General features: G+C 40.3%; 1 protein-coding gene across 4 annotated transcripts in view; it reads left to right on the top strand.

The window, feature by feature from the left end:
* The first annotated feature begins 3,403 nt into the window (after positions 1-3,403).
* Positions 3,404-14,142, top strand: part of TPD52L1 (TPD52 like 1) — a 69,238-nt gene continuing 58,499 nt past the window's right edge. For 2 of the 4 annotated variants that reach the window (XM_039531691.1, XM_039531692.1), the window contains exon 1: positions 3,440-3,673. In XM_039531691.1, coding sequence (XP_039387625.1) covers positions 3,652-3,673 — 22 coding nt within the window. In that variant the 5' untranslated portion in view covers positions 3,440-3,651. Of the gene's footprint in view, positions 3,674-14,142 lie in introns of all 4 variants that reach the window. The other 2 variants (XM_039531693.1, XM_039531690.1) reach the window with 2 other exon arrangements.

The following is a 14,142-nucleotide window of genomic DNA, read 5'->3' as shown; positions in this document are numbered from 1 at the left end:
GCAATGTTCTAAAATATTTTCCAATAAACAATCATTTTTCTTACTTATAAATGTTCATTTTAGACTATCTACAATCTTTTTCATTTAGTTCCATTATTTTTTCTTAAAACTAACATGTTACATGTTGTTGTTAGGTCCACAAATAAGGGTCCAAAACGTTCTTTACCTCATATTACCTTATTGCCCTGTTATCTTTACTCTCTCATTTTAGCCTCCAACAAGTCCAGCCTGCAATGTGCTGAGTGCTAGAGCTGGCTGAGTAACAGATTTTTCAGTTTGCTGGCAATTCCAAAACACACACAAAACTTGTTTCAGGTTGACCCAAAACACAATATTTTTGTTTCAATGCCTTATTTTATATTTTGCAAACCAAAAAGTAAAAAAAATTCATTTCAGGTCAAACAAAATGCTTTGACCTGAAACATATGTTTAGATTTTGAGCATTTTTAAACACTTTATCATGTTAAAATAAAACTGAAGGAAATTTCAAAATTGCAAAGTGTTTCGGTGTCACCAAATCTACTTTCCTTTTTTTTTTCCCCCATTGCGCAGTTCTGAGTGCCCTCAACTCCCATCGTGCTCAGGTGAGGTCCACAATAAGGAACAGTCTCTATCTAACAAATGTATACATAAGAAAGAGGCAACACCTAATTTCATTATTTTCCAGTGTCACATTAATTACGAAGAAAAAAGAAACAAGATTACCCCGTATAGTGGAGTCAGAAAATATTCTGGCATTAGCATAAACTGAAGCAAATGTGAAGTCTGCCTCAAACTATGTACTAACAATCTCCATTCTTGAATACACTCGCACTTAAAGGGACCCCAGCTACCATTTTACACTAGAGCATATAGGTACACAGAGTGGTGTCCTGACAAACTTTCCATTTTTAGTTAAGATGCTAAATTTGGGTACTCAGCAGAGGCTAGTGTACAGCATAACATCAGAGAGTAAAGAAGCTGTGGTTTTGTTAAATAGGTGTGGTGATTGGATAGTATTTTATAGACATTGCAATAGCTCCACTAAGGAGGGGACTAAATTAGGAGAGTGGCCTTGTCAACAGGCACGGGAAGGAGAATGACTTTCTCTTCACTCTCTGAGCTATTTTACCGGCTATCCATCACAGCTGAAATAAATGCAATGTAAAGGGGTTACTTTTTTGATATACACAATGCATAACCATTGAAAGGTGGGACGGGAGAATAGTGTTTCCAAACATAGTTTACTAAACATAGAATAGAAATTGAAGACCAAGATAATCTAGGCCATCCCCTGCCACTACAGGATTTTACCAACACTCTTATCTTTGAATGCATTGTTCTGCCTTAGTTTTAAAGTGTACAAGCGATGGGACTTTCACCATTTTCTATGAGAAATAAACTACATTTGATAAGTGTTTATAATAGTTCACTAATGTAGGTTTCCCTCAGACCCATCTTGAACAAGCCTGGGGGAGCTGATCTGGATGGAGCCTAACAGAGTTCCCATCCTTGTGACTAGTACTTGACTCCTAGCCTTGCAGTTTTCTTCAAAAATTGTTTTGAACACAGTTTGACCCTGTACACACCAGCCATCTAACAGTGTTCAAGATCAGTGTAGTGGAAATTATGTGTAACCCCATTTTATTAACATTTTTCAAATAGAACTCCTTCTGTTGTGTGAAAAGGCCTATTTCATTTCACTTTTAGGAAATGTTTTCCTAGTATTCAGTCTAAATTTTCTGTTGCTTAATTTTATTGTATACCTATTTTTAAACTTTATACTGTACATGTATTCTTCTGTCTTGGTGAGCAGTACTAGAAATAAGCTTTCGAAAGCCCCACTCCTGCAAAAACATAAGATTTAACATTATGTATAGCTTACATGGGACAGCTCGTGCATAAATATTTTCAGGATTGAGGCCTAAATCTGTGATTGCTGACTAAGTTCTGTGTTCCATCCTGGATGCCTATTGGCATATTTTATATGTTTAATTTGAATAATTTGGTTTTAAAGAGTCACTGGCAACTTAAAAAAAAGTTGCTTTTTTTTCTTATTGTTACTTGTAGCACGTAAAATGACTAACTGAAAGAAATTAGAAATATGTGGGTTTTTTTCATTTTGTTCACTTTGTGCATTTAATAGCACTGCATATAATCACTTCCACTGTTTTCACCAGTCATTTCCCCCTGTGGTTTGTGTGAGTCTTTCACATAGCAATAAGAGAGAAAACTTAAAAAAAACTGTGATTGTAAAACCATCCAAGCTGACAGTGACACTCAGTAAAGTGTCATACATTAAATTACTTTTTAAGGAACACCATCACCTTGAGATTTTGAAAATTTTGCCATCAAACACCTAAGTGACTTATGAAAATAGAACTTATGCTCCTAAGTCACTTAGGGTGCAGATCCTTAAAAGTAGTTGGGCACCTAACTTCCATGGGAGTTAAGTACCTAAGTACCTTTGAGGATCTGGGCCTTATGCTCCTAAGTCCTACTGAAAGTGCTTTAGTGACTTAGAAGTATAAGTCCCATTTTCAAAAGTGACATAGATCCATGCTGCCACATTTTAAAGGTGCCTAAAGAGAGAGACATGTGCCTAGTGGAATTTTCAAAAGACCACTTTCATTGTAGGAGTTAGGTCCCCAGGCACATTTAAAAATGGGACTTATGTTCTTAAGTACTTTATGCACTTTTGAAAATTTGACCCCTGACTATTTTTAAAAAATGGTTCCAGGTACATCTGCCTCTGAGTCCCCTGCCCTGCCAGTTAATCAGATTTTCTTTAAAAGAGGAAAATCTATTCCCAGTTGCTGAGTGAAAGACTGGGAGGAAACTGACTATATAATCAAATGGGGGGAGGGGGAGAGAGGAACAGCAATGTATTCCTCTAATCTCTTTCAGTTACAGCCATTTTAGGTGTTATTTGTAACAATAATAAATAAATAAAATCCTACAGGAGTTATTTATAAATTGATACTATCTCTTTAACACATTCATTAAGAAATCTTAGAATTCATGTATCAGAGGGGTAGCAGTGTTAGTCTGGATCTATAAAAGCAGCAAAGATTCCTGTAGCACCTGTTAGTCTATAAGGTGCCACAGGACTCTTTGTTTCTTAGAATTCATGTTCAGTATGTCATTAAACAAAGATATGTCCTTTACGTGGCTTAAAATAGGTCGAGCAAGCAGGTAACATGCCAGCTCTGCTCCCTGCACAGGTCCCTTGTCAGCAGATTTGCTCGATAAGAGGACACTGGGGTGGTTTCCAGATGGAAGACTTCTGTCCAGTAACACTCTTTTGATTGTTTTAAATCCAAGCCTGGGGGATACCGGGGCTTCAAGCTGTTCCCACTTAAGGCCGGAGTGACACCCCCATGGTGCAAGCACCTGTGGGGCGAGGCCGGTCTGCCTGTTCCAGGTGAGCCTCATTAGTGTAGCACGTCGGCTCGCTCCTGTCTCTACTCGGCTCTGGCCGCCAGGGGGCGTGCGGCTGCGGCTCCCGGACTCGCTGGGAGGAGGCGGGGGCCGCGGGGAAAGAGGTGACTAGATGCCGCTCGCGCCGGCTACCGCCGCAGCGCTGAGCCTCCCCCCGGGTACTGCGGTGCAGGTGGGTGCCAGGCAGCGGCTCCTTCTCAACCTCGTTCCGGCCTTACAGTCTCCTGGGCAATGGAGGCGCAGCAGGCACAAGGTTAGTCCCTGGGCGGGCAGCAGCGTCCGCAGGTGGCGAGCTTTGGGGGCTGATCTGGGGAGTCACTTTGTATTTTGCTCTCTTCACTTTTCCCTCCTGGTGCAGCAGGTCCAGGCTCCGGGGGTGGGGGGGGGGAAGGGATTTCATTCCCCTGCACCCAGGGACATGCAGCTCAGCCTTGGGGGCGCTTTTTGAATAAGGGATGCTCCTTAGACTATGGAGATTATACAGCCTCTCTGTCCCCACCCCTGCAAACAAGCCAACAAACCCCCTCCCTGCAAGTAAAGCAACTTTGAGTGAGCACCTGAGGCCGGCTAGGGGAGGTTATTTCTGGTGTGTTTGTGTGTCTCCCTTTTCTTGGGGGAGAGGGCCCTCACTGTGCCCCCCTTAACACAACACTACAGGTTGAATATAGAAATAGATTTGGGTTGGTTTAAAACAGAATTGGAGAGATTTGGGTTGATTTATGGGGGGCGGGAGGAGGAGCAGGGAAATGAGACTCTCCTAAACCACTGACTCTGTTCCCTCTCTTCTCAGTGTTAAAGACCTTTCTATACAAGAAATGTTTTCTGTTTTTCTTTCCTTCTCACTATAATTTGCTGGGGTCTGCATTATCCTATACTGTACTAAATATATTAGAATATGCTACTTACCTTGCTCTGCAGCTTCCAGACCATTGTGTGGCTTCCTTTATTCCTTCCCCTAATCTGTTTCACAAATAAATCATTTGTACTTTAGTCTGTTTCGTATTAATCTGTTTACTGGAACTTTAAAGGTAAATAAAAGCCTGTTAGCCAAAATACAAAGCACATCCGTATTTTCTGTGTTTGGGGGATGGTGAATGAAGCCTATTTGTTGAATAATTAAAGATTTTATTTACCTCTTGGAGATTAAGCAGTTCTTAAAGTAAATTGTAGGCATTTGTGTCACTAATGACATGCTTGTCTGCCTTGTTTAAAAGCATCCCTGGGGTCACCGGTGGGGGTATTGCATCTCTCTCCAAGGCTTTGTAGGGATTGCTGTGTAACAGGGTCCAGAATGTAGATTTTTTTGAAAAAAATCTCTCTCCTGGTCTTCATGTGTTCTGGTTCCAGATCTATTTCTTCTGGGATCACCATTTTACAGTCTTGCAACTCTAATTTCTGCTTTTCCTTATATTAATAGAGACCTTTTAAAAAGCAAAGCACTATGTTTATTTAAAACCTTATATATAAAAAGAATCCTGTTTAAACTAGAGCCTTCTCATTCACAGTTCACTTCTTTCTGAGTTTTCTCCACATAGGGAAGTTATAATCCTGATCTTGTGATACTACCAGTGCGTGTGTGAGTTGCACACAATAGGCCAGATCATGCCACTGGTTTTTAAACAGAGATCTTGACTGAGGTCAGTGGGGAGTTCCATTTTAAAAACTGATCGCATAATATGTCCCAAGATATTTTTGTTAGGTTTTTATTTATACAGTTTATTTATTAACTAACCTTAACTAATCTTACTGGTAGTATTTAATTATATAATTGGATCCTGAGATAATTAATAAAAAGTACAACTTACACTGGATGAAATTCACCACTGTGCAGAAAGACAGTTTATTTTGAAGGCTTATGCAGGATTTAAAAGGTGCCTGGGGCCAGCATAAGGCCTTCTGCACAGGGTCGAATTTCATTCACCTTCTAACTCCCATTGGCTTTTTTGGGAGTTGTGGAATCTCCGCATGTGGCAGGGCAGGGCTCTTGAAACACAAGAGCGAGTACACCTCTACTCCGATATAATGTGACCCGATGTAACAAGAATTCGGATATAACACGGTAAAGCAGTGCTCGGGGGGGGGGGGGGCTGCGCGCTCTGGCAGATCAAAGCAAGTTCAATATAACACAGTTTCCCCTATAACGTGGTAAGATTTTTTTGGCTCCCAAAAACAGCATTATATTGGGGTTGAGGTGTATTATCATTTTGCTGAGAGTGGCATGTTTAGAAAACACGATTTAATGGGGGTGGACAGAGAAACGGAAGGATGAAATTTACTGAAGTAAATATAGGCTGCATTGATACTTACCAGAATTGTATTAAACAGGTGTCCCAAAGGAAGGCAAAATGTTGGTTGTGAACAGGATTGTATGTATTTTCTTGAAGTAACACAATGGGGAATTTGGCCTCTGTTCGTTTAGTTTTTAAAGAAAAGGGTAAAATGTCATTGTAGATACATGTTTGGTGCCTGCTGTGGAGCAAGAATTCTGTCAGCTATTATTACAGAAGCTGATTGACAAAATTAATGGATTTATATAGCTCAGCTCCTGGACTTTTCTAATGCTTTACATTGAGGCTGCAGTGTAATGTAGTTTATTTTGGATCCTTGTTTCCTAAATATATCTTTTCAAATACCATGTTAGGTGATCCTGTTCTTCAAAGAGCTTGATATGACAGCATTACTTATTCTTTTCCTGCTTTGTAGGATTTGTGTAAACTGTCCAATTTGTCAATTTACACAATGAACTATTTTCTCTCTAATTAATAAGATTATGTTCATGGGACAGTTTAAAAAGTCAGTGCAATCATATGTATTGCTAAAGTATATTTCAGCCAGCAGCTCTTCATAGCATCCCCCTGCTGCCTTTGCTGCCACAGAGGAGACTGTCCTTGTCAAACTGGCCTTTTACTATGCCCATTAGTAGTGTGAATGCGTGTTGGGTATGGAGATTAAATCAAGCCACTTCATGTTGCTTAGTTTTGTTCTGTTCATGATTCATTTTTAGCCCCGAGTTTCGTCTGGGTCTTAGTGCAGAGATACCTTTTTCATAACCAGAATATAAAATGCATTGCAGTTAATTAATCAGAAAACAAACAGGTGTGGGATGCCCCAAGGTTTCTTTTTAGTTTATATTTTTCCACTGTTTTCTCACTTATATCTTTTGTGTCTCATTCTCCCTCAGGACAGTGGCCATGGTGTTAACATCACTGGAAGATTTATTTTTTTTAACATGCAAATGGGTCCCATGCTAAAGCTTCATGGGACTTTTATATCTGGAAATCTTTTATTCTGAGATCTCCCTCCTCTCTGTCTGACCTAACTCTTAACCCTCATTACTGCAGTTATAGATTTCAGTCTAATCAGCAGCAGAGAGAACTGAACCTCCATGCTTTTAGCACAGTGGGATTCAATTAAAGACACTTTAAATACTGGCCAGAAAACTGAGTATTTTTGGTTATATTTTCTTCTGTAGTTTTTCAGAACATTGCTACTACTTTGTTAGTTACCTGCTATAGCTGTTTACTTTGAAAAATCCATTGAATTCAAAGTAATCTGATTAATCAGATCAACATGCACTGCTGGGGGGGGACTACATTCTGACTGAAAGGAAAGTAAATGCTAAAAATTTGCAAGCACTCACAAATGCCCCATTATTTAACAACTTTCAGGAAATTAAATGACTCTTCACCTGTTTCAAAAATTTGTGCCATTTTATGTTGCCACAGTGTGGGGTGACATAAATCAGTAAAATGTGCAATAAGTCAAGAAATACATACATAGCCCTCTTTCCTCCCCCCCCCACCCCTGTATATTAATATAAAATGTAGCAGGGAAAAGGGAGTTGGCCACTATCTTCAGTCTACCTGCAAATCTGTTATTTGCAGACTCTCTAAATTAAATTCAGACTTTCATGAAAATTCACAAAGCCCATCAAAACTTCAAAAAGCCTTTTTATTAATAATTATTTGCATTGTGGTAGTTCCTGGTAGCCTCAGCTAAGCTCGGGACTCTATTTCGTTAGGCACTGTATGAACACGTAAATTAGTAAGAGACAGTCTGTGCCCCAAAAGACCTTACAAACTAAATCCCTAATCCCATGCTTATCTTTAAGCACTAGAGAAGTACCATTGACTTAACTTTAAGCACACAAGTAATCTCATTTAAGCACACACAAGCATTTTCAGGATTGGGGCCAAGACAATGGGAGGGAGGATGGGAGAAATTATTATTTAAAATACATAATTAGATCCTTATTTTCAATTTAAAGAAATATTTATTAATAAGAGCCCACATAAAACTAGAAAGAGATGCAGGTTTATTCAAATAATAAACATCATAAAATACAAACCTCTCTCTTCTCCCAATCTTTGAACCTCTGTCTGCTTTTATCTTTCATCACTTGCAGTCTGAATAATCATAGGGCTGATGCTGGGAACCTCCCATTCAGTAATGGCAATGCTAAGTGCTGAAAATACCATAGGATTCTTAATACCTATTTTCCAAATAGTCTGGCTTCAGAAATAAGCATATTTTCAGAGATCGAGGAGTAGGGTGACCAGACAGCAAGTGTGAAAAATCGTGATGGGGTGGGGGATAATAGGAGCCTATATAAGAAAAAGACCCAAAAATCAGGACTGTCCCTATAAAATCAGGACATCTGGTCACCCAATTGAGGAGTCTGAGGAAAGGAACTTGTGTCTAGAGGGTCAGGCCTGCTTAGCTACCTACAGTTCCCCTCATGCAACACCAATCTTATTGTTTTGTTCCAACCTATTCACCTTCCCATCCTAAATCTCCTGAAATTACACTGTTCCATGAATCCCTTCTGTCCCTCTCCCTAAACTGAGCAGCCTACTTTCCCTTCTCTCCTACCTTCTAACATAGCTTGTGCATAGCCTTCTACCTCTACAGTCTTCTCTTGGTTTCTTCTCTGATGGGACTTCGTTTCTAGTTCAGCAGTGTGCAGTTTGATGTCTTCTGACATTGCATATGCCCCAGAATCTTTTGCACAGGCTGTTGTGGCACTTCCATGTAAGCATCTTGGCAACTGATGCAAAAGATTTTTGGGGTACATGAAGGTACTAGACAGGAAACAAGAAATCCCCTTCATAACACAAGCTGGATAAGAGCAAGGAAAAATGGCACTAACTACAGTGAGATGCTGCCTGAATTTTAAAGAGGGGTTTCCTTTAATATTTGCCAACTCAGCTGGTGATACATGTGACATCCCCTGGGCAGAAGACTGCCCTACCCCAGTTGTTCTGTGTTCTCCCCACAACACACAAATCAATTCCATTCTCTCTCCACCCACGTCCCATTAATTCAATATTCTTTTCCCACCCCCAAATGCATCAGTCCTTGCACCCTACCTCTCTAGACCCATCATGCTTCTTGTCCACCACAATATCTCATGGAGGTTCTAAGTTGCTCACCTGACCTGCATCTCTCTTCCTTACAGCAGTGGTGGAGGTGTCCTGTAGCCTCTGGGAGGCAGGGCAGCCATCTCACAGCTCCCACCTGTCAGGCAGGTATGCAGTGAGAAGGGTCCCATTTGGTGGTGGTTTTGAATGTCTATTGGAAAATGTTCTCATTTAGTTCCTGAGCTGGATGGGACTCCCAGTCAGTGGAGTGGCAGGTTGGCCTGCCTCCTTCTCCTCCTCACATCTGGAGTGACTGGTATTAAAAAGTGTGAGGACTACATCGTGCCTCTCCCTGTACTCCTAGCAGTGAGGGTGGGCTTTTGAAGGGAGTGCATCTTGCAGCAGCTGTTGTGGCTTCAGCACTAGTAGGTACACCCTGGCCATGGCAACTGCCTGAGGGGACTAAGCCAGCTGCTGCTCCCATTTCCTAAAGAGGGCTGGAAACTTTAACAAGCAGAGTTGGCCTTAGCATTTTTAAGCAATCTGCAAAACAGTTTTTTTTGTTGCCCCAAATGTAATCAATCCTGTGGACAATGACCATCCTATTAGACTCATAGACTTATAATGGTCCCTTCTGACCTTAGATCATCTAGTCTGACCTCCTGCACAAAGCAGGCCACAGAATCTTACCCATCCACTCCTGTAACAAACCCCTAACCTATGTCTGAGTTATTGAAGTCTTCAAATTGTGGTTTGAAGACCTCAAGCTGCAGAGAATCCTCCAGCAAGTGACCCGTGCCCCATGCTGCAGAGGAAGGCGAAAAACCTCCAGGGCCTCTGCCAATCTGCCCCGGAGGAAAATTCCTTCCCGACCCCAAATATGGCGATCAGTTAAACCCTGAGCATCTGGGCAAGACTCACCAGCCAGCACCCAAGAAAGAATTCTCTGCAGTAACTCAGATCCCATCCCATCACAGACCACTGGGCATACTTACCTGCTGATAATCAAAGATCAATTGCCAAATTTAATTGCCAAAATTAGGCTATCCTATCATACCATCCCTTCCATAAACTTATCAAGCTTAGTCTTAAAGCCAGGTACGTCCTTTGCCCTCACTACTCCCTTTGGAAGGCTGTTCCAGAACTTCACTCCTCTAATGGTTAGAAACCTTCATCTAATTTCAAGTCTAAACTTCCTAGTGTCCAGTTTATACCCATTTGTTCTTGTGTCCACATTGGTACTAAGCTTAAATAATAGGAACAGGGCCTGCCCGAGGAGCATGAAAGGGCTGGTGAAATCCATCTTTGAGAGACATCCCAACCTTTACAGACATGTTATATAAAGTGTGCATAGTGTGTGTGAGAGAGAGGATAGTGAGGGTATCTAGCTTCCCCACCCAGCCTCCTAATGCAGAAGGGCAGCCCCCAGCTACTTGTTCCTTTTAAACTTTAGTGAGTGGTTTACATTCCTAAGGCTACTTTCATAAGGAAGAAGGCTGAGCATACAGGGTTTTTTGTCTGGGTTTTAATGAATGCTGAGATTTCTCTTCATGGGGCTCAGAGGTCAGCTCTGTTAACCTTGGGCATGCATGATTCCCTGTGAGCTCTCTCTGGCTCCTCATTGCCTAGCTGGGTGGTGGGAGAATTGAAAAGGGAAGTGGTAGTTAGCATATTTTCCCCTAAAACTGGATGTCTTGACTGCTGTGTTAATAACATCACATGAAAATGGGGTGAGGTGAAATCAATGGGGTTGTGATTTATAAGAATTGAATTTTAAAATATTCATCAAGATGGCCTAAAGCCTGAGAGCTGTTCTCTTATCTTTGTACAACTCAGAGGAAAAAATAGAACTAGAGCAAGATGCCAGTGATTATCCTTGGATTTTAAGCAAATAAATGTCAATAAACCAAATGTAGTACTTTTCTTGCATGCTTTTGAACTTGTGCAGGCTTTTCAGCATGGCTAAGGCACTTGTCACAGAAGTAAGTTCAATTTTCTGAGGCTGAAGAAATTTGAGCGGGATAATGCTAATCCTGGGCAATAAGAATATAATGTGGTTGGATACCAGATATAAACAGACTCCCCCCACATCTTAAATGAATTGCCAGTTATACAAGACTTTGCAACTTTGCCAATTTTATAAACCAAGATGATGGAGAGAAACAGAATGCACTCATAAATGCAGGTTGTAATTGTTCTCTGGTATTTTATTATTACTTTCCACTGGAAATACTGATCATAAGAGCTCTTTCTGGGGAGGCAGTGCAAATATACGTGCTCAATCAGTGTAGTTTTAATAGAAAGCTTGCTTCATACCCAACTAATGTGCCTTACAAATCAATAAAGTATAGAAATGTTAGCACTCAGTGTTTTGAGGAATTTTGTTTCAGGCCTCCTACTGCTTAAAGGTTGGTTACAACATAGCAGGTTTGGTACTAGAATGCAAAGCAGTAGAAATATGTGGTTATGTTGTAGATGGCAGTATTTAGGAATTTGAGTGCTTGTTGCTTAGCAGCATATTTGAAGGTAGAGTATTCCAGGAATCTTGGTTTAGAAAGAGCATATTCAATTTTCTGTTTCAAAAAGTGTCTGAATGGAAAATTAGATCTCTTATTTAACAGTCATATTCTGTGCAGTAATATAGTAAAGAGGCTTGATCTGGGTAAGCTAGTTTTATTTGACTTTATTTAAATCTCATAGTAAAAACAGTGAAGCATACACATAACAGATTTAACTTTAAAAAGTAACTGTTTCTTTTGTTGCACTGTGCCTCTCTAAAAGTGGGCTCTTTGTTCAAAGAACTTGTTGAATGTATCTGGCACTAGAATGGGAGTCAAAAGGCCTCGGTTCTATTAGCAAATCAATTACTGATCTTAAATATGACTGTGAGCAAGTCACTTTGTCTATCTGTGCCTTAATTTTCCTATCTATAAAATAAAGCCATTTGAGTTCTATGGGTGAAAAGCAGAACATAGTGACAATGTATTATTATTGCAATTACACTTTTATGTCCAGGATACAGTTACATGTCACAGAAGATGTGACCAAGGTGTGACATGGTCTCTGTCTCAGATCCAAAATCTTTCTCATATTCTCCTTGCCTTTCTTCTAACTTTTAGAGGGTATGTTAGTAGAACATTAACCGCCCCCTTCTCCCCCCCCCCCAACCTTCTACACTGATCAAAAGTAAGTATTGAGCCCCACTGCTTGCAAACTCCCTTACCAGCAAGTTCAGCACATGGGCAGGGAATGGGTGTGCATGCAAAAGCATGGTTTTAAGTGCAATCTTCATCATGATAAGCTCTTAGGATCAGATTTGCCTGCACATACTCTCCTGCTTGTCACCTTTGCACATACACGTAGTGCTCCTAGAAAGCTATTTTTGAAGATTACTTTTGTGTTTTTATATACAAAATGTAATTGTTCCAGTAAAAGGGAGTGCTGTATCATGGATTCTTTATGTGTAATATGACAGAATTAAGGAACCCCACTCATGGAGCAGGATCCCACTGTGCTAGGCACTATACACACACAAAACAAAGAGATGGTCCTTTCAGAAAAGAGCTTACAATCTAGGTAAAATCTGTGTATGTTCTCTAGTTAAGAAAAACCTCACATTTCTTTTACTGTACAAAAAAGGCAAACTTTAGTGAAGGAGTGCCTACTCTATTCCACATCTCTCGGAGGACCAGGAGTAGCATTATTAACTTTAGCCAGAGCGCTGGGTTCAAGAAGTGGAGATAACACTGTGCCATGGATCAAGCTGACTGTTCTGAAGGAAAGACGACTGACATGAAAAATAATTTGAGCCTATTTATTTTTAATAAGCTTGTCTTACTACCACCCCTGATATGTTTTGTTATGCCAATATTTTTGTTCACCAATTAATCATCAATATTCATACAGGTAAACACTGTGTATTGTATTGGCTTTCTACTAGAAAGCGATCTCCAAATGAATTTTTCATTGCCGGCATAATTATAAATCTGTCTCAGAGGCAGTGGTTTGAGCATTGGCCTGCTAAACCCAGGGTTGTGAGTTTAATCCTTGAGGGGGCCACTTAGGGATCTGAGGCAAAAATCTGTCTGGGGATTGGTCCTGCTTCGAGCAGGGGGTTGGACTAGATGACCTCCTGAGGTCCCTTCCAACCCTGATATTCTATGATTCTATACAGTGGCATTATATTTTCTGTCTTCTTATCTATCCCTTTCCTAATGGTTCCTAACATTCTGATAGCTTTTTTGACTGGCTGCTGCTGCTGCACACTGAGCAAATGTTTTCAGAGAAATATCCACAATTACTCCAAGATCTTTCTTGAGTGGTAACATCTAATTCAGACCCCCTCATTTTGTATGAAGAGTTGGGATTATGTTTTCCCATGTGCATTACTATGAATTTATCAACATTGAATTTCAGCTGGCATTTTGTTGCCCAGTCACCCAGTGTTTTGAGGTCCCTTTGTAGATCTTTGCAGTCTGTTTTGGACTTAACTATCTTGTGTAATTTAGTATCACTGGCAAATTTTGCACTTCACTGTTTATCCCTTTTCCCAGATCATTTATGAATGTATTGAATAGGACTGGGCCCAGTACAGACCCCCCTCCTTTCTATTTTCCTCAGTAGGTTTAACTTCCAATTTTTAAAAGATGCCTTTTTGCTTCTAACCACTTCACATCACAAATCGACTTATACGCAATTGGTGATTCACTATAACCCCCACATCCTTTTCTGCGATACTACATCCTCGCCAGTTATTCTCCATTTTGTGTTTGTGCATTTGATTTTTCCTTCCAAAGTGCACTACTTCGCTTTTTTCTTTTTGAATTTCATCTTGTTGATTTCAGATCAATTCTTCAACTATCACAGTCGTTTTGAATTCTAATTCTGTTCTCCAAAGTGCTTGCAACCCCTCCCTGGCTGGTATCATCAGCAAATTTTATAAGCATATTCTCCACTGTGGTATCAAAGACGCTAATGATTAGTGTGACACCCAGCCCCTGGGGGATCCCACTATATACATCCTTCCAATTTGAAAGCAAACCATTGAAAACTACTGTGTGTGCTTTTTCAACCAGTTATTCACCCACTTTCTAATATTTTCATGTAGACCACCTTTCCTTAGTTAGATTATGAGAGTGTCGTGTGGGACAGTGTCAAAAGCAGTACTAAAAGTATTATGGCTACTGCTTCCCCTTATCCAGTAGGCCAGTAACCCTGTCAAAGAAGGAAATTAGGTTGGTTTGGCACGATTTCTTCTTGACTAATCCATGGTGGCTATTACCTATAACTCTATTATCCTCTGGGTGATTAAAAATTGATTGTGTAATAATTTGTTTCAGTATCTTTCTGTGCATTGAAGCTA

Source organism: Mauremys reevesii, linkage group 3 (genome assembly GCF_016161935.1).
Source record: "Mauremys reevesii isolate NIE-2019 linkage group 3, ASM1616193v1, whole genome shotgun sequence".
Lineage (NCBI taxonomy): Eukaryota > Metazoa > Chordata > Testudines > Geoemydidae > Mauremys > Mauremys reevesii.
The sequence above is the reverse complement of the archived record's forward strand: the minus strand, read 5'-3'. Positions and strand labels throughout refer to the sequence as shown.